Source organism: Ursus maritimus, unplaced genomic scaffold, assembly GCF_017311325.1.
Source record: "Ursus maritimus isolate PB19 unplaced genomic scaffold, ASM1731132v1 scaffold_1, whole genome shotgun sequence".
In the NCBI taxonomy this organism is placed as follows: domain Eukaryota; kingdom Metazoa; phylum Chordata; class Mammalia; order Carnivora; family Ursidae; genus Ursus; species Ursus maritimus.
In genome coordinates, this window is record NW_024423343.1 from 60,909,273 (window position 1) to 60,930,489 (window position 21,217).

Below are 21,217 nucleotides of genomic sequence, written 5' to 3' on the forward strand. Positions count from 1 at the left end.
TTGAGAAAATAATTTATGAGTGAAAAAACAAAGTTGCACTAGAAAAGGGTAAAAGAATCAGACCTTTTAATATGGCTCAATATTTTTCTTTTTCTTTCTTAAATTTCTGGGCATTCCTCTTCCAAGTAATTTCAAATTATTCCAGATTTTATTTTCCTTTCTGTGGATTTAAGATAGCAAACAAAGTCTTAATAAACTGTTATTGCTTGCCTTGATGGTTTTACATATGTAATGGTTTTATATATATAATGATACCAAGAGGCTGAGTTTTATGAAGAGGAATTTTCATTACCTGATGAATATGCTTGACTATCCCACATGTGCCTAACACTGTGCTAGAGGTTGTAAAGAATATAAAAGTAGTGTACTTAATTTAGTACTGTTCCTGGAGAAACAAAGGACTTCTTCCTTCCTCTAGGCATTAACTGTTTCTCTTGTATCTTAACACATTCTTAGTCCAACACATAGACCAGGAAGCTTGGGATATGGCTATTTATGAAGAAAGGATTACTCGTGTTTTTCTCCAGTTTGGGGCTTTATAAGGTTGGAAAACAAGTTTATTCCTCTGTCTAATATAATTTTTCTTGAAGAGATTGAGCCTCTTTTTTGATGTCCCTGGGTTGCTTTTGATTGTAGCAAGTTTTCCTAAGCCCAAGAATTTTTATGCAGTGTTAGTTGCCAGGTAGACTGCTCTTCTCCAACTGAATTACCTGAGCATAGGGATGCTATGGATTCCACACCAGCCCAGTTCACGAATTTGGTTAATGTGGATAGCAACTTTGGAAAAAAGTCATGTTTTTACATTCATTCTCGAGCTTGGTGAAATATTTCTTTTTCTTTCCCTTTTTGCTTCTTCTCTTTCTTTCTTTGGTGTAAGGGAACACAGAGCAGTGGTCAAGATAACGCAGATACTGGAACTAGAACTGTCAGGTCCAAATCTTTGCTTTGCACATGTTTGCTGTTTGATCTTGGGCAAGTTACTGAACTGCTTTGTGCCTCAAGTTCTTTGTTTGTAAAATGTTTGTAATAATGACATCTATCTCATAGGACTGTTATGGAAGTTAAATGACTTGAAGTTGGCGAAGTGCTTAGAATGTGCATGCCATTTATGTGCCGCATGAGTATTTTCCATCTTTGCACCATCTATTTTGATTCTTGGAAAAGGCCAGGACTAGTGCTGGGGAAGCAGGGTGTTCATTTGGTCCTGATGGTTTCTTGTCAATGGCTGCCTGGTTCTTAACAAAAGATTTTTTTTTTTTTTTAATTTTAGGGTGGGGAGAGAGAGGGAGAGAGAGAGGGAGAGAGGGAGGTTGGGCAGAGGGAGAGAGAGAATTTAAGCAGGTTCCACTCTCAGCATGGAGCCTGATGCAGGGTTCGATCTCACAACCCTGAGATTATGACCTGAGCTGAAGTTAAGAGCTGGATGCTTAACTGAGCGACCCAGGCACCCCTTAACAAAAGATTTTTATTTCAGTGTGGATTAGGATGTTTTCCTCCTTGGCTCTTATTAGAGGGAAAATATTTTAAAGTTCTAAAAGTTATTGTTTGCAAAACTACCTGTAGGTTAAAACTGGATTGATTGGATATGAATGTTTAGAGACCATTTGTTGAAAAAAGTTTTAAATTTTCCTCTATTTAGATTTTTTTTTCCTCCACAAACTGTTCAGCTCCAGTGTATGAAATCCCTCTCCCTGCTTTTTTGGACTTCAAATTATTAAATAATAAAGCGTAGATACCTTTGGTGGGGTTGAGAGTAGAGACTACTTACTTAAAACAAAACAAAACAAAACAAAACAAAACAAAACAAAACAAAACAAAACAAAACAAATACAGTGTATACAGATGAGTTGAAATCAGGGGCACCTGCAATTGTTATTAGACCTGACCCAGAGCTTTTCACTAGTAGTTTGCTTTTAAATAGCACCTACTCCCTTTATAATAAAATGAATGACAGGCTTCTGACACCAGTGGAGCATTTTGTTTGATTGCTGGGAGGCCACCCAGCAATGGTAAAGTATCAGTTTGTTTTTTCTGGAGAGGTATTTCCAAACAATAGTCACTTGGGAGTTATAACAGGCATGGAAGGGAATATTGAAAGGGTGAATTTGACAGATGAATTATCGTGGATCTGTTGATAAATTGAGTAAAACAAGTTTGATATATTACTCTAGATAATTAAATATTTGGGAGATCAAATGTGAAAAAACACTAAGTAGGAAGAGTTCATTGTAAAATTTCCCCTATCAGTTTCATTTTTTATGTGTTTTATGTAATTGTCTTTGAAGTAATTGAAAAAAATGACTTTTGGGTATCTATTTTGTGTTCTTTTTGTGATGTGTTTAACTTCATATTTTAGCAAAAATAAACAAAATTTGACTTGTAATAAAAGTTTCTTAAGAATTATATATATTTTATAACAGGCAATAAATTGTTTTGAGAATTTATTTTCTTCTCTATACTCAGTTTCTAAGTTTATGCTTTTCTATTTTTCATAGCAATATTAAACTCTTTGTAAGTAGACTGACCTTTAGATTGTTATAGTTTTTCAACCAGAAATTATTAGATACTAAGGAAGATAAATGTACTGAACTTACAAATGTATTCTGTTGGATTACTAACAATAGACCTAATTGATAAAGGTGATTTAATATATGTTCTGTTAATTGCTAAAACCTCCAAAGCCCCTAATCTCCCATGGAAATATTGCTTTGTAGAACAAAATCCAATGAGAAGTTCTGGGATTCCAGAGTGAATTTGTACATTCCTTAGGGGCATTTTTGCAAGGGAGGTTGTTGTGTTTTAAAGGTAGTTGATAAGAGACCTGCACCACCAACCCCAGACCTGCACCACCAACCACCATCGTGCATTAGTCTATAGAAGGTATTTGGGTGTACGTATTCCTGTACCACTCGGTACCACCATTTAGCCAAGGGAAGTTTCTGACCATTTGCAGCATACATTATAAATCAGGATGTCACTACCAGACAATCAGATTTGAACATTCCATGAACAAAGTAGCCTATATCCCCTAGGAATAGATCACTTAACTATGTTTATGTCATGCTGTTGATATGCCTGCATTTACACAAGTCAGGATAGCACATTGTTTATTTATTTTAGGAGTAGGTAATTGATCTGTATATTTACCTAATTTCGGGTTAATTAGCCAAAACCTGAAATAGGTAATTTAGCATGATTGCTCAAATACATGGGGAAAATAATTGTATTCTTCCAACCCCCCAAATAACTCCTCTACCACCTTGGGCTTGTGAAAGAATAATTTTGAGTCTTCTCCAAGTTGGGCTGATGTTGGCTGATCTCTTTAAAAAAATTTCCTACTTGGCACATAATAAGTCACTGGTCAGATATTTGGGGAACCTCAGAGGATTTCCAACTGCCAAATTAGTCCCCTGGGGAGATTTGGGGAAATTGCTGGGTATATTGGTTGAATGAAATAAACTTATTTAAGTTTTGTTCTCTTTCTGGTATCACTAGGAGATATCACTGCTACTTGGGAATGTAGTAACTTTGGGGGCCAGATTTGTGCACTCTGGTTGGGTGCAGAGATTTTTCTCTAGTTTGTTTTTTTGGCTTAAAAATTTGTTTGTTTGCTTGCAAAGATGAGCTGACAGATCTGGCATCTTACAGAGTAGTTAAACAAAAAGCCAAATATTGGTCTGAATCTAAGAATGAAGAACCACAGATTGCTATATATGATTTAGTAATAAAAGGGCACTTAAAAAAATGAAGGGCAGGGAACTGAAAATAATAAAAAAGCATAGTCAGGCAAATGAGAATTACTCATGATGTTATCAATCAGAGATAACCACCATTAACATTCTGGTCTTTTTCTACACTGTTTTCTCCATATGTAACTCTGTTATAGGTAAAATTATACATTCTCATCTTTGTTACATATTATAAATATTTATCTAAATCACTTAAAAGTACTACATAACCATTTTAATGACTTCTTCATATGTAATAAAGATACAAGAAAATTTTATCCTTTTCTTATTATTGAACATCTAGAATGTTGCGATGTTGTGATTAAAATCTCCATACATAAATCTTTGTCTAATTCTCTGATTAGTTCCTTAGGGGGGAAAGAAACCCTAAAGATAAAAGAACTAAGGGATGTCTGGGTGGCTTAGCTGATTAAGCATCTGCCTTTGGCTCAGACCATGATCCCAGGGTCCTGGGATTGAGTCCCGCATCCGGCTCCTTGCTCAACAGGGAGGCTCCTCTCCCTCTGCCTCTGCAGCTCCCCTTTTGTGCTCTCTCTCTCTCTCTCTGATAAGTAAATAAGTAAAATCTTTAAAAATAAAAGAACTAAGAATAAGCACTTTTAAAAAGCAAGATACATGCTGTCAAATTCTTTCTAGATTGGTTACATCAAGGTACATGCTAGTCAGCTGTGTACAGAAATGACCTCTTCCTGCAGATCCTGAAATGGATAATATAATAATAATCATTATAAAAATGTTTTCCTAATTTTGTAAGTAATTCACATTCCTTTGATTACTAATTCATTGCATAATTTTTCATTTTTATAAAACATTTGTATTTCTTTAGTTAAATATCTGTGTAGGTAAGTTTTTCAACTGGTTTTCTTTTGCTTGTGGAATTGCAGAATGTGGAAGTGAGCAGTTCCGCTGTGAAGATGGGCAGTGTATCTCTGCATCCTGGAGATGTGATGGGACCAGAGACTGCTTGGATGATTCGGATGAAGTTGGCTGCCGTAAGTGAGGAGGGGCTGGGCTAAGCTCTGTTTTGAGTAACACAAGTGCCTCCTGGGGAATCCAGCTGTACCAAAGACAAAAAGTTGTGCCTTTAGTGATAGATTTGGGACTGGGCTCAAGTCTTTTGAGATCTCTGTGGTTGAAGAGAACTGATGGCATTAATCATTATTTAAGGAAGGGGTTCAGTTCACATTAGTTTCTGTCTTACTGTTAGCCCATGACCTTGATATGGAAACAAATTTGTGAGTAGTTTTCTGAAGCCTATAAGCCTATTTCAGATTATTCACTCTGGAAATTTTGTGCACCAACTGTGATTTGTAATTCAAGGAGGAGTCTGTTTTTGTATAAACGACGTAGTGTAACTTAGGCTAATGACACAAAAAGATCACAGAAGAAGCTGGTGTGGTTTTATGTTTAAAAAATTATAGTTCTCTTAACCATAGGAAACGGACTGAGGGTTGCTCTCTGTCATGCACAAATGGAGCACCTGGGGAGCTTGTTAAAGTGCAAGTTTGCATCCATGTTTGGAGTAGGACCTGAGATTCTGCATTTCTACAAGCTCCCACGTGATGTTACTGCTGCCAGGCTGTGTGTGAATCACATTTGGAGCAAGGGAATAGCTCTGTTTGTAGAGACATAGTCATGTGCTGTCTGTTTACTTCCTCTGATCTTCCCAAGTTCATTTTAGGTTAACCACTAGGAGCAGAAAAGCAAGAAATTTGTATTCTGGGATAGGGAAATAAATGGTTAGTTAGTTGTTGGTATAACAATGTTCCATAGCAATGATAATAGCAATGGTACCAATGACAATAGAGATAGCAACTAACATTATACTGCACTTGCACATACGTTATATAACTGATTTTTTACAGCAAACTTTGAGGTAAATATAGTTCCCATTTTATGGTGCATACATGGAAGCTCAGGGAACCTGCCAAAGATCATAAGGCAAGAAAATTGTAGAAATAGTAATTATTCGATTCATCTCATGTTTTTTCATATCATCATGATGCTTTGCTATTAGTTATTACAAAAGATTTCAATTAATTTAACAATTATTCATGGTTAATTTTTATTTAAATTTAAAATTTAGTATTTTTTTGTCATGGCTTTGTATGGATGTGTTTTGGCTATTTGTTTTATTTTTATTTTATTTTCATTTTTATTTTTACTTTATTTTATTATGTATTTTTGTGTTGCTTTGGATTATCGGTTTGTTGTGAGGCCATTGCTGAGATTATGTGGCACTGAATGCTGATTAGAGTCCACAGACTCTTGGCTTGGATTGTTTACTGTTTGCCATCAAATATATTAAGCAGAAGTTGACATATATTCTTTCGAAGTAAGCATTGCTTGTTGGTACAGTAGGGTGGATGTTTGACATAATGAGTCCTTTCCTGGTTTGTTTTAGCTTCCCCATCTTGCAAGTCAGACCAATTCCTGTGTCAGGGTGAAAGTCTCTGCATCCCTAACTTCTGGGAGTGTGACGGCGACCTGGACTGTGAGGATGGCTCTGATGAACATCAGCATTGTCGTAAGTGTTTATAGAGGGATTTTGTTTTGGCCTCCTGGACACGTAAAATCTGACCTGTTAGAAATGCAATAACAATGGGATGATTTATAAATGCTGAGTTGGAGCTTCAATGACAGGGGATCCTGTGCCACAGTCGCACTCAGGGCTAGATAATATGGAGAGTCTGAATGTGCTGAAGAATTATAAATATACTCCAGCTCTTTGGAAATGGGATGGGTTCCCAGTATTTAATTAAGATTGTGTTACACTCAATAAAGAAACAAACATTTATTGGTATCTATAGGTGGGATCTTCATTTGTGTGGTTCGCAGCAGGATGGGTCCTTTTGCTCCTGCAGTGCACTTTGCATTGAAACCTTCGATCCCTCCTGCCTCAGGATTAAACTGTCTTCTTTTTGATTAAGTGGAAGTGGAGCTAGTAGCTAGGTCTGTGTGGGGGCAGTGGTGGTTGTTGCTTCAGTGACTGCTGGTACAGCCTGCATAGAATGAGCTGCAGCAAGAAGGAAGATGGTAGCAATCCGGAGGAACTTGGCGGCCACTGCATTCCTGGACACTGACAGGGTTCAGGACAGTAAACTGGAAGAAACCCTTAACTTCTAATTTCTTTGGGCTCAAACTGGAAAAGAGTTTGAAATGGGCTTAAATAATTTGGATGAGAGAGTCATCTTGGGGAAATACAAGACGGCAGCATGTGAGAAATATGCCATGTATATCATTCTTTTGCCTTCTCTGTTAAGGATATTCATATAATTTAAGATTATTCCTGTATCAATGAGGATGTTTTTGGCTGCAAAGAATGCAAAACACAACTCAAAAAAGTTAAGCAAAAGGGGAATTTATTATCTTACACAATAAGAAGCCTAAATGTAGTGTTGTCCCAGGGTTGATTCATTCCCAGTTCAATAACATCAGCTACTTTTCTCCCACTTTTCTGCTCTGCCGTCTTCAGCCTGCTGGCTTTTTGTGATTGCCTGAAGGCTGTAGAAGTCCTGGATTTCACATCCCTGTAATTCTAATTTCAACATCTAGAAGAGAGAACATAATATCCTTTCCCTGTGTGTGTGTGTGTGTGTGTGTGTGTGTGTGTGTGTGTAATGATGCTCCCCCTGCAACAAAAAAGAAAACCCCCAAATAAAAAACCAAAGACCTTTTAGAAGTCTAGGTTGGACTGAGATGGAAATTGGAGAGAAGATACCAGACTGTAAGCAACCACCACAGGCTCTTGACCCCAATTGTCCTGTGAAAGAGGCTAGCTCTGATCGTTGTGTGGCATTCACCTTTGAGCCTCCTGCACATTCTGTTCCATTAAGTGCACATCCCACAAATCATGGACATCTATCATTACTTTGTGTTGATTTTTAAGATGTCAGCCAAGATCCTGTTGGCATTTTTACAGTCATTGCCCACAAAGATCAAAGAAGAAACGGATGTTTTTGATGACTACTTCATGTCAGAACTTGTTTAGTCATTCTATGGCTAGCAGTGGAGATTCTATGGCCTTCGGTAGGTCCTGGATACATTTATAAAAGCCTGGAACTTAGCCCAGGACTTTTGAGTCCAGCATTGAGTGTGAACTCTTTTCAGTCAGGCCAAGGGTCTTTTGAGGAAGAGAATAGAAATTCTCAAAATACCCATGAGTTCAACTTTGGTTTAAACTTAAAATAAAGACTGTATAATTAAACAGCCTGTGAGTGCTTGTCAGTGTTGGTCATGGGGTCTTCCAGCAAAGGGATGGTGATCTTTGGGACAAAGTGATTAAGGGGAAACTAGCAAACTGTGTAGGGCCATGGAGGGTGGTGGTGGTGACAAATGACAATCCCGAGGAAGGCATGGGCAGGAGCTAATCAAGACCAACCAGGAGCATGGCATGTCAGATGAGGTCCAGGACCTTATGTGTCAGGATGTGAGGTGGAATGGCAAAAGGGGACTGCCACGTCTGAAAGAGGGAGCTGGGGAATGGTAAGCTCAGAAGTACTGAAAGGTGGAATTAAAATTGTCAGGCATAGTAGGGCCCAGGAAAAAACCTTTGTAGGGAATTTATCTGGCCAATACTATTTTCTGGCTAGCCCCTCAAAAGTCCTAGGAGATAAAAAAAAGTCCTAGGAGAAAAAAGGGATGATCTGTAGATAGTGAGGGCTCAGTGGCAATAGGATGGTGCTAGACTGTGAATCCCTGGAGGGCAGTGACTATGCTTTATTTAGCTTGCATCCCTAAGACTTGTTATTTTGTCTAGCAGGTAGTAGGTTTTTGATAAATGGGTACTGAATGAATTAATGAATGATGGGTTATTTATCTTTTGGCTAGATATGCCGTTTTGATTCCATTTTTTCGTTTCCTTAACAAAGTAGGGAGAAAGCTGAGCTGTAGCTTGTGATCCAATGTAGTGGATGACCCCTTGCTAATAATAATACTTTCTTTACAGAGGGGATACAAACTTCTAAGGACAACTGCTTGGGAAAAGAGACTAGAGAAAACTTTATAGCAGTAATTTATAAGCAATGTTACATACCATTTTAAATGTGGATTTCATAAGGTAAATCTTGTATTTAAAAAAAAGATTATTTATTTGAGAAAGAGAGAGAGAGAGAATGAGAATGAGCATGGGAAGGAGTAGAGGGAGAAGGAGAAGCTGACCCTCTGCCTAGCAGGGAGCCCATCGAGGGGCTTGATTCCAGGACCCTGGGATCACGACCTGAGCCAAAGGCAGACGCTTAACTGACTGAGCCACCCAGGCGTCCCTAATTCTTGCATTTTTAATGACATAAAATTCATTATTAGACATCCTTTAGCTACAGAATATGCCACCACTATATTCCCTAAGGTCACCAGAGAACTCCTGATTGTCAAGTACGGTGGACACTTTTCCTTCTCATCATTGGATGGACTTTTCAATTGCACTTGACTTTGGCAATCATTCTCTCCTTCTTGACACTACTACCTTGGCTGCCGTGACTCCTCACTTATGGTTCTTTTCTGAACTGCTTTGATCATTCCATTTTGTTTTCCTCTTCTGCCCAGCCCGGAGTATGGCTGTTGCTCAGAACCCTGCACTTGGCAATTCCTCTTACTCTACACTTTTCCAGAATAATTTCAACCAGTCTTATGATTTCAGTAACCCTGGATAGGCTGATGGTACCCAAGTCTATGCTTATGACCCAGATTTATTGCCCACACTTCAGTCTTGTATATTCAGCTGCCTGTTGGAGATCTCCAGGATGCTTCAAATTCAAGGTGTCCCAAGTGGAGTTAATAATCTTCTCCCCTGGCCAGGTTTTTCCTTCTGTATTTGCTGGTCTACGTGAATTACTTTTCATAGAAATAAAATTAACTCACTCTAAGGTACTAGCAGAAAATACAACATCAGTCTCAAACTATTAGAAATAGGCAGATTGAGGCCATTTTCCTTGTTAATCTAGAATTTTATTAAACATATTTCATAATGAAGGCATTTTATTAGAGGAAATATAAAGATGGCTGTCAGTGACATTGAAGATGTAATCAGTTAGCATGGAAAGGATATCACAATCCCTTAGGCACTCGAGCTAGAAATTTGGAATTATTCTTGATTCTTCTGCCCATATTTAGTCACCAACTCTGGCCTAACACCTCTAAAGTTCACCTCTTTCCCATTTACATCATTACTGCCAGCATCCTTTGGTGTGTATCACCCCAAGAAGAAAGCTCCAACTCCTTAACATGGTTTACAGTGGCTTCTAAGATACGGCTGGTGCTTATTTTTCCATGTCTATCACTTGGCCGTTCATGCCTTGAAATTTCCATGTGGGGTCACATCAGTGCTTATAGCTCCCTTGGGCTTATCATGCTGTGTCCCTCTTTGACCTCTGTGCAATGCTGCCTGAATGCTTGTTGCTAGACAGTCCTCCTTTCCTTTTGACGGGGTTAACCTAGCCGCTTCTCCTGTAAGACCCAGGTGAGGTGTTACCTCTCAAAGGAAGCTCTTATCTCAGAGTGAATTAGGCACTCCTTCCTGATCCTTCTATAGTTAATTCCTTGGGTGCCCATACTTCACTTTCATCATTGCTTTCTAATTAATTCTTGAAATATGTCCTAGAAAACTATGGGCTCCTTGAGGGTAGGGACTGTGCTTAATTTATCATTGTATTCCCATTGTTGGTGTACTTTGTGGCATGTAATAGGCCTTCCGTAGATGTTTATGTAATGAGTGAATAAGTTAATCCTAGCATCAGACTGGTTGATGAATCCATATAATTTTAATTCATCATTTCTGTATGTTTGAATGAGCTTTTAATTGCTCCCTCATAAACCCCTTTGAAATCTTAAGCACAAAATATAGAATTGCTTTGGGCTTCAGTTTAAGAAGAAAGCCAAGATACTCAGAATAATATTGGCTCTTGATTTAGTTTTTCTTCATATTTTGCTTGAAAATACTCATGACTTACCTTTCTTGGGAATAAAAAAAGTTCTTTAATTTTATGTGGAAATTGGCAATATATACTTAAGTAAATTATAGGGGAATTTAGTGAGGAAGTATTAATCTTAGCCTTACTTAGATAAAATTGTGTCTGCTTTGGGCAGAATTCAGACATTTAAGTGACTTCTAGAAAAGTTGTTCTATTCTAATTTTACAATTATAAGGTACTGGGAGAAAATATGAAATCATACTGTCAAAGTGTCAGAAATTGACTGACTGGAAAAGTCATGTTTGCTATTCAAGAATTACATAACACATTCATAATGAAATCATTTTATTAAACAGAAAGAAGGAACAAGATGACATGAAAGGTATAATCAGTTAAACTGGAAGAGGTAGTAATTATGGATAGTTTTTAATGTCTTACTTATCACATGGTAACCTTTATATGTTTGAATCTTCAAGTGTCAACTCTAAAGCTATGATTGATTATCCACTTGTCTTTTAGAAAGGTTTTTAAGTTTAGATGATGGCACACCCCTTAATAGATAGGTAATTTCATCAGAAAACCAAATTTTGCTGAACCTAAGAATCTTTAGTATACAAGTATAGGGAACTCTGTAAAAATTCAGGGGAAAATTTTTTTCTTCCATTTGATGATTATAATTTTTCTCAGTGGATCACATATTCCCCATTCCCCAAATGCTTCTCTTTTTATGTGGACAGTTGAAAAATCCCATGGTAATTCCTGCCCCAGGCTTACAGAAGGGCATTCACATGATGCTTGCGGCATCAATTCCTTAGATTTGGTCGGTTTTATCCCGAGGCAAATTTGATAAACTACTGATGCCTTGCTTTTACCTACTGTAACCAACAGGATAAAAACAAGCTAGTTTAGTTTGTTTATAAAACTGATAACACATTCAATGTAGAAAGTCATATAACAGAGAAAACTCTAAAGAAAAAAATCACACCCATATTTTTATCACTCAGAAACAACCACTGTTGTAACCCTTTTGCATACATCCTTCTTGTTTAAACAAGTATTTCGGCAAGGGGGAAACTTACTGATCCCTGGCCAATACCTATATCTGCAAAATTCTTATTTCATTCATCCCTTTTACCATATAGGTTTCAATCTATATTGTATTCTCAACACACGTCGATAATATAATTGCCTACACTAACATGCTTGAGTGTTGATGTGATTCCGCGAGCATTTTTAAAAGATTTTTTGAAGGTTTTATTTATTTACTTTAGAGAGAGCAAGAGGGAGAGAGAGAGGGAGAGAGAGCACATGCATGCATGGGTGAGCGGGAGTTGGGGGAGGCGGGGGCCAGAGAGAAGCAGACTCCCCACTAAGTGTGGAGCCCCTGCTTCAAGACTCAATCTCAGGAGTCTCCGTTCATGACTTAAGCCGAAATCAAGAGTTAGATGCTCGATTGACTGAGACACCCAGGCGCTCCAGTTCTGTGAGCATTTTGATAGTATCCTGATGATAATACCTTTGCTTTTGCATTATGAGCTGTCTACCTTGGTGTAGCTGGGTAACCTGCTTTCTAAGCCTATGAACTTTATGTTCAATATACTCTTTTGCATTTGCTTTCAAATTTCCTCACTCGTCTTTGGTAAATGTCAATGGATTGGTCTGTCTTTGGCAGTAATTATGAAGTAATATCTTTTCCCCTTCACAGCTGGGAGAACATGCTCAAGCCATCAAATTACATGCTCCAATGGTGAATGTATCCCAAACGAATACAGGTGCGACCACGTCAGAGACTGCTCAGATGGAACTGACGAGAAAGACTGCCGTGAGTCCCTTTCAGTCTTTGCACTGATATTTGCTTTCACCTTTGTCCCTTTGGCATTTTAATCAATTTGTTAGATTTGTTGATGGACAGAAATGCTTACAATATGCCTCTTGTTATTGAAATCTCTTGGCAGATTCTTGTGTGGATTAGAGGTGATACTCCGATACCAGACTATTTTTAGCAAGACATTCTAACTGTGTCCTGCCTTAGCACATCAAATTTGTATATATTTTTTGAAGTAAGGGACTTTTAACATTAATACAGAATCTCAAAAGTTCATTGAATACATCGAATACAAAATCCAGTTTGGTTAATTTTGGGTTTTATTAAATTACTATGGTAAATTTCTGGGTCAAATGTCCCATTAATTTTTCTGCTCTTATGGACTCAGTGTTTTCCAGTTTGGAAAAGAGCTACATTTCGAAAATGGCTTTTTCCAATGGCAGCCTGTTACATCAGTTTGTAATTGGTCACCACAAGATAAGGCATAGAAATCACAGTATTCTATGTATAGTGTTGAGATATTACCATAACCAAAGTAAGAGTGCAATCATGGTGCATCATGTGCATCTTACAAATAAGCGGGGAGTAATCTCTCTCTTGAGGTTTATGTGGAATTGCTAGATTAAAAGAATATAGGAATTATTCTACTGTGTCAGTCCCGTGGTCCATCTCACTGTGTCTTTAGCTTCAGACACACCCAGTTTTGCTTAAAAGCCCTTGTGAGCATATCATTCGTGAGTTTATCCAGAACTTCCTTGAGTTCTTACGCATTTTTTTCCTGAATTTCTTTTGATAGGCTGCATTTCATAAGTTTACTATGAGCTGAGTAAGGTTAGTTTCTTTCCTTTGCTCTTAAATTTATGCTTCAAACTTTAGGGAGTTGTTTTAATATTCCGTTATTCCAATGATCAGTGGGTAGATTTTGTGTACCTTAGAAAACTCGATCATAAACGTCTTAGTTATTATGTCTCCAACTGAGATTTAAGTTTTAGTCCGTTCTTATGGGACACCTCCTCTATTGTTTGATCATTTTGATTTAATTTAGTTTTCTGGACTGTTCCTGAATTTCTTCCTTTGGTCCAAATGATGTATTTTATGTTTCTTGATAAGAGGACCATCTTCTGTATATTTTGGTACATTTCCCAATAAGGTGCATATGCCTTGGGTGGGAGCTAACACAAACTGGTTATGAGCAAATCATTCCTATTTCACTATACTGTTCAAACTGTATTCTTCATGGAAGAAATACTACTATATGTGAAAAGGAAAGATCTGGGTCCAAACAGGTCCATATTCATGTTGCATCCACATTATTATTACAGAGTGCATTTTATTTTATTTTTTTAAAGATTTTATTTATTTATTTGAGAGAGAGTAAGAGGGAGAGAGAGCACTAACGGGGGTGGGGAGGGGCAAAGGGAGAGGGGGAAGCAGACTCCCTGCTGAGCAGGGAGCTCGATCCCTGGACTCCCGGATCCTGACCTGAGTCGAAGGCGGACACTTAACTGACTGAGCCACCCAGGTGCCCCAACACACGATGCATTTTAAAAAACACCTCTTCTCCTTCAGTGCTTTCTTTCCTTGGGTCTATTTTTCTTTGAGAGGATGCTGTGCTATTTGTCTTTGTATCTCTAGCAGAATTACTGGTACAGTTGTGTTGTATAATTTCCAACTTAAATGTTCTCTTGGAAAGGGATTATGTGACCTCTAATTTGGGTCCCTTTTCACTTTGAAAATTTAGACACAGTATTGACAATTATAGAGATGGTAGTGTCTGTCTGGACGTCACAAAATAGCAAGTTCTTGAGTCAAGGACTCTCAGTGCTTTGGGAAGCAAATAATAGGTTCTTCATTGTGGCAAGTGAAGAAAATATTTTTGATTAATAAAGTGATGGATCATATATTTTATAGTATTTTGTAAACTGCTAAGTATTACATAAATTCCTGTTGTTATTCTTAATTAAGTTCCTCAATGAGGACAATAGGGCAGGTGTCAGTATACCCTCATAAATAAAGAAACTGGGACTGCAAAGAGTAGAATGGCTTGTTCAAGGTTGTACAGTGTGTGGCAGTGCTAGGGCTAAATCCATCTTCTGGCTCCAAGTCTGGTGATCGCTTTTCATGAAGGACTTTATTTACAGAAGGAGAAAGTTCTACCTTGTGCAAGTTTAAGAGAGAACCCGAGGCTGTGCCACCAGCCAACAGTCTGTGTCTTTATCCCTAATTTACAAGTGGACAAAAATGAGTGCTTTATTGGAAATGCAATGGGAATGAAGGAAATGCTGCTTTAGGGAAAGTAAAAGGCAGCTGGAACAGACAGACTGTTTGGATTTATTCCATGTGAACACCCCGCAGCCAAGTCTAAAGTCACCAGTACAACCCCCTCACGACTTTGCCAATAGACCTTCCGGAAAAAAGCTGGCAGGGTACGAGCATGCAAGCAGCTGTTACAGAAAGGAATGGAGGAAAGGAAGTGAGTGAGCTTTATAAAATATCTGAGCAGGAATTTTTAATCAAGTTTTTATTTGTTTTTTTAAGTACAAGGAATAGGTGAAACAAGGATTTGTTAAGGAAAGAGAGCCAGGTTTAGATGATAGTTAATTGCTCCTGGAATCGTACAAGTCATGAATTCTGCAGGGTTCATAGCCCTAAGATGAATCTGACACATGCAAGTGGGTTTTATAATGAAGTATTCTTTCCTATTTCTCTTTGCCTTGTTTATTTATTACCATGTGTTATTTATGGAGGAGTATAAAAAAATCTCAGAAATCAGGAAATTAAGAAAAGAATCTTCATACTTCTTTGTGCTTTGATCTCCTGGCCACAGCCAGATTCGTACAAAAAAGAAATGAATGGCCTGGATCAAAGTCTTTAGAAAGTGCTAATATAGAGAGACAGATTGGCCTCATTTTGTTTTTCCTCTTTGTTTGGAACACTTGTGGAAAATGGGAAAGGGAACTGCCATTCACGGAGCAGCAATCACTGTTTTATGCAGTTTTTATGTGAATACCACAAGGTGGGTGTGGTGAACATCTTCTCTTTACAGAGACTATAAAGATTGTCAAGAATCAGGTGTGGAGGAGCCAGGCTTTTAACCTAGGTCTAAAGCCTATGCCCATGCTCTTGGAATACTTTTCTTTAGTAATGGGAGTTTAGAGTATTTTTGCCTGACGGTTACTTAGCTATTTTATCATTTAAAAATTATTATTTAAAGCTTTTTGCTATGGAAGGTTTTAAACAAAATCAAAAGCAGGGTGAATTATATGATCAACTCCATACTCATCACTCAAGTTATATCAATTACCAACTCTTAGCTAATTTTGTCTTACCTAATAGCTCTTTATTCTTCTCTCCATTATTTTGAAGCAGTTCTCACAAATCATGTAATTTTATCTTTAAATGATTCAGTATTTATCTCCAAAATATAAGGACTAAAACCTAGCATAACATAACAATAATCATGACCATATCTAAAAGTTAACAACTGTTCTTTAAAATAATCAGTTCTTAAAATTTCCCCAGTGGCTTGTTATTATTTTTTACAGTGTCATTTAAATCAAAGTCCAAATAAAATGTATACGTTGGAGTTAGTTGCTGTCTTTCGATTTGTAAGTTTGTCTTCCATTTCTGTTTTTTACCCCTAGCAATGTATTTGTTGAAAAAACCAAACTACTTGCCCTGAGTTTCCCACAGTCCATGTACGTGTGGAGGGGCAACAATACTTTGAATATAAAGGTATATATTTCCATTAGGAGGCATATAATGTCTAACTATCAGCCACTGATGATTGTTGCTAAGATCCATTTAGTCATATAGATACTAGCTATTTTAAATGTCCCTTCGGATATATAGTAGCTGTTTATTAGTTGTTTTAAATTGGAATGTTACAATATGATGAAGGAATAAGCAAGTCTTGCCCAGAAATCATTTTTGTAAGACATGACACTTTATTCTATTGTTTCTGTAGTCATGATGCTTGGGAATCATTACTTGTGGACAAATGCAGGATCAGCCTATGAGTGTGACTTTCATTTTTCTATTTCTCAGAAATAAGGTTGTCTACAGGAAGGGGTCTAAATATATTAGGCACCTAGAAACCACTTAAATGTAGTAATGATGTTGGAAAAGCTCCAAAGAAGGACTGAATTCTTCTCCCCAAATATTTGAAAGGATCAGGAAGCTTGACCCTATAGTTCATAGTCCTGCCTGTCGGGTCAGACCCTTAGGTTATGGTCCCTAGCCTTTCAAGCTTCTAAGATCCAGAAATTGAGCTCCAGCAAAGCACCTTGCGTCTGTTGCAGGCATTCCTTTTACAGAACAAAGAAGAGTGTGTAAGAGTTCTCTCAGGGAGGCAGGGGGGAGGGAGGGAAGAGAATGGGTGAGATGGTGAGGAGGGCAAGCATAGTAAGATCCCACTAAAAAGATTATCCTTCAGATAAATTTCGTGTCGTATGAAAGCTTCTTATTATGTTTGCTCTTTGTGTCTGCTGTGTTCCTATATCCATAAGGTATTTTTGATTATTCTCCTGTTTGAGAACTATTTCTAAATATGTATATGTGTATGTGTGTGTGTGTATTCATATATATATTATAAAAAGCTGTGAGACAGTTTAGTAAAAGTTCATTTTCCCCAAGTTATTTTATTCTTCAGTCCAGCCATCTATAAAATGGCACCTACTATTAAATAGCTTGTCAATTAATTTTTTCCCCACCAAGGAACAGGAGATTCAAAACTGCAGTCCATTTTACTTCTAATGGGATTAGCATCAAGGAGAAACCACTCATGCAGAGTCCAAGATAAACATCAGAACAATGCAGCAATTATAGGTCATTCAGTTAATATATTGCAGTGACTTTCAGTTGCTCAAAAATCGTACAGTTTTTCCCAGTTAAGCAAAGAGATTATTTTGCTTTTATCGAGTGCCATATTAGAGTGATTTTGGTGCGAGTAAAACTATAGCTAATTATCATTGGTTTGCAGTCCTTCTCTTTTGATACTTAGGAATGCCAAAGAAAGGGTAAATAAAATCCCTGTTACAATGAAGGCTTTCTTGCTGGTAATCAGCAGCATTTGGTCTGCCTGCAACTGGGGCTGCTTTGTCCATGAAGTTTTATTTCTATTGACTTTCTGTTCTTTAGAATTCAAACATTTGCCTTTATATATCTAATTGCTGAAACTCCAGCCGGGGAAACAGAGGAATAAAGAGTCATTCTGTGGACTATGATGGCTTGTGAAGAACACGCTTTTCCTCAAGCTCGGTTGCACATTTACTTTGCCCAGTAAGCCTTGCTCCCGCTGTCCTCTCTGTACTCCAGGTGAGAAAGCACAAGCAGGGAGACTGACCCCATCTTATCTGTCAGAGAACGTCCCACATGTACCTTTTTAGCATTCTTACAGCTCAGACAGAAGTCGGAGCCCCGAAACCTTCGGGAAATAAAAATTTCTTGTTTAGATTCCCATCATACAAGCACCTTATATTTATTCCAAGACCCTAAGACCCCTCTCAGCTGTTGCCCAATTTCCTTGCCCCCTTGTATAATGAAGTTACAGAGAGTTGTCTTTAATATCCCTGCCTCCATTTCCTCTCCTTTTTCTTTCTTGAGCTCACTGAAAATGGCCCTTGCCCACCAGTCTCCTGAAAGCATTCCTGTCAATACCACCAATGACCTTCGTTTTGCTAAACCTGACGGCTCCTGTTCAACTGTCGCCTTATCAGGGAGTGACTCCCCCCCCCCCTTCTCATTCCGTCCTGCTCTATTTCCATAACATTTTTCTCTACGGGACATTTGTTTTAATGTCTGTCCTTCCACTCTCCCAAAGACTAAGGTCCACGAGAGCAGGGATTTTATGAAGTCCGTCACTTCTCTAGGACCTCGTACTGCTATAGGTATGCACTAATTATTTGTTGAATAAAACATTTTTTTAAAGGCTGTGGGAATTTCTACTTCACTTGTAATTCTGTTTCTCTCTTTATTCGGTTCTTAGCAAAGTATCGAGGAAGGTGGACTTCAGTAACTGTATGTTGGACAGAATGAAATCCTATTGAGAAGGAAAAGGAAGGTAGCACCCTGTAGAATAACCGGCTTTTAGCATAATGACGTTCATGCTGCAGTGACTTGCCAGTGAGCCCTCAGCTATCTGCAGCCAGGTTCCCGGTAGAGAGCTGAGCCACACCGTTTCTGGCTATGGTTCGAAAGTGGCCACTCTTAAAATTGTGTGGTGCAGGTGCTCTTCCTTCAGTTAAAACTTGCCCATTTGTTCTGCTCAGATGAGTCACGGAGGTAACTCTAAGGCAGAGATAGGTGCTGTGTCCCCTGAATGAAAACCCATAGCTCGGTAACTCCTTTGGAGAACCAGCACCACTAAATCTGGGGCACATTGTAGACGTTTGCTCACCCACGAGAAGCCACCTCACTTCTTCGCACTATTCCTTGGAGCATTTGGTGCACAGTTTTCCGCCTTGTGGCTCAGTTACTCCTGTGTTAGGGCAGAAGTGAGATTTTTATTATTTTTTAAGAATTTAGAACTATGTCAGTGTTTCCTTTCTTTGCAGATCTTGGTGGTAGTTCTCTGCGTGGTAAGAAAGAGGTACTGTAGATCCAAAATCTTTGCAGGGGGCCTCTCAGGCACATTTCTAATTTAGGTGTAGATCAGGTCACCGTGAATAGAGACCAGATAGGGTTTTGGGACGTAAGACCCAGCAGTTCAAAGGGAGGAGGGTAAGAAAAACTAGGTAATTTAATGTTTTTCTTTTTTTGGTTTCAGTTTCCTGAAAGCTGCTTAGTCTACCCTTGCTGTTAGTCCAATTCTACTAGCCCTTGGGATGGACTGTATTTACTTTTTCTTCCTAAGGTGCTGAACTGCTTTTTCCATTTTATAAATCTTATTATGTATATGCCTTTTACTGAAAGGCATTGAAATTATTTTTGAAAAGAGGCTTTTCTCTTGTTCTCTTGTATATTACTGTAGTTTCTCGGTGCTAGTCTGTGATGGCACTCACTTCAGGGACTTGAATTTGACTGGGGAGAGGGTACAGTGGATCCCCTCCTATTTTGTGGCATGTTTTTTGGGGACTGACTCTCTTGTTTGTTCTGGTACTCCCGGAAAGCTCTATTTCCCAGCATAGGCTTTCCCAGAATTCCTAGATCATACTGGATTGAAGTCCTTAGTAGAATATGCCATAGATCTAGAATTGGCCCCACCTCTCCAGACTGCTGAAAGTGGAATGGGAAACTAAACGGAAGAAAGGAAAACTTTGTTTTTACTCTTGTGTTATTTCTCTTCCTTTTTAAACTGTCTTTTTAAGAGTTTCCATTTCCCTTCATTCAATTTCATTTTATTTCTGTAATTTTTGCTTCTTCCCACTACTTACTTGGAAGCCTATAAGCAGTAATGGCTATTATCTGTTGTAGTGCTAGGGACATGCATTGTGGAACCTAATTGCCTGAATTTGAATTCTGCCTCTCTAATTTCTTGGTTGTAAGACCTTTTTAAAATTACTTAATGTCAGGGGTGCCTGGGTGGCTCAGTCAGTTAAGCGTCTGCCTTCGGCTTAGGTAATGATCCCGGTGGCATCGAGCCCCGTGTTGGACTCCCTGCTCAGCGGGGAGCCTGCTTCTCCCTCTGCCCCTCCCCACCTGCTCCCCCTCTCGCCCTTGCTCTCTGTCTGAAATAAATAAATAAAAATCTTTTTTTAAAAAAAGTAAAAGTACTTAACCTCGGAAAGACCCGTACATAAAATCAATAAAGTGAGAGTAATTGTACCTAGCTCATAGGGTTATTATAAGGAGAAATGAATTCAGACACACCGAGTACTTAGACAAGTTTCTGGCGCGTAGTTTTCAATATATATTATTGATGACTATTATTGCCATTGCTTATTTTTGTGGGTAATACCTGCAGCTAAGTGCTGGTCACCAAACTGGCAAACTTTCTGGCAAATCATTCTTTGACAGGATAGCGCTCCTTAGACCCAGAGTAGCGTAAAAGGATGATGCTAGGACCTTGAAAGGTCTCAGGTATCTTGAGCAGGACTTGTATTAGTAATTTCTTGTTTTCCTTTAAATCTTAGCTTAAGTTTCATAATCTATCTTTAAGATGCCTCCCCTTTCTTTGTAATCAATCTGTCTTCTTTTCTATGTGCGTTTTGGCCGTTTTGCCAAATTCTGAGAATAGAATGTATTTATAGCCTTCCTGTCAAGATAATAAAGAGTAGTGTTAATATTTATATCTTGCTCTGCTGTGAATGATTTCCATTCTGGGAGGTCCACGAGGTCTTCGAGGCACTTCGTCCTCCTTGATTATCTAAACAGAACTATGGCATGGAACTTTCTTGCTCCAAATAAAGTCATTAGCAGAGAAAAAATTTTAAAAATCTTTAAGCACCCATCTTATATGTATATGTGGGGGGACTTCCCAGTTGTGGGGGAACAAGCATGTACATTTGGAATGTGGAGAAAGGAAGGAAGGAAGGGAGAGGGAAGAGGTGGTGTGAGCAAGTGTGTTTTTGCATTTTTGTGTCAGATAAACTTTAAAGGTCTGGGACTAATTAATAGTTGCTTGTCAGTCTTTCCATTAATACAAAACTTAGAAGGGCGAGTTCCTCTGGTGTGTGTATGTGTGTATTATCTCTTCTGTTATACTTTCTCTTAAAATCTTGTGGGACATTTCATCTACATGATGGATTTGCTCCATGGGAAAAAGTTTGCAAGGTTAGACTCTGACCTGCTCAGCA

General features: G+C 38.3%; 1 protein-coding gene across 1 annotated transcript in view; it reads left to right on the forward strand.

Annotated features, from left to right (window-relative positions):
- The window catches only part of LRP2 (LDL receptor related protein 2), a 180,244-nt gene that overhangs the window by 15,942 nt on the left and 143,085 nt on the right, over positions 1-21,217 (forward strand). Inside the window, exons 3-5 of the mRNA XM_040636652.1 lie at positions 4,634-4,741; positions 6,154-6,276; positions 12,363-12,479. Of these exons, the coding sequence (XP_040492586.1) occupies positions 4,634-4,741; positions 6,154-6,276; positions 12,363-12,479 (348 nt within the window). The remainder of the gene's footprint in view (positions 1-4,633; positions 4,742-6,153; positions 6,277-12,362; positions 12,480-21,217) is intronic.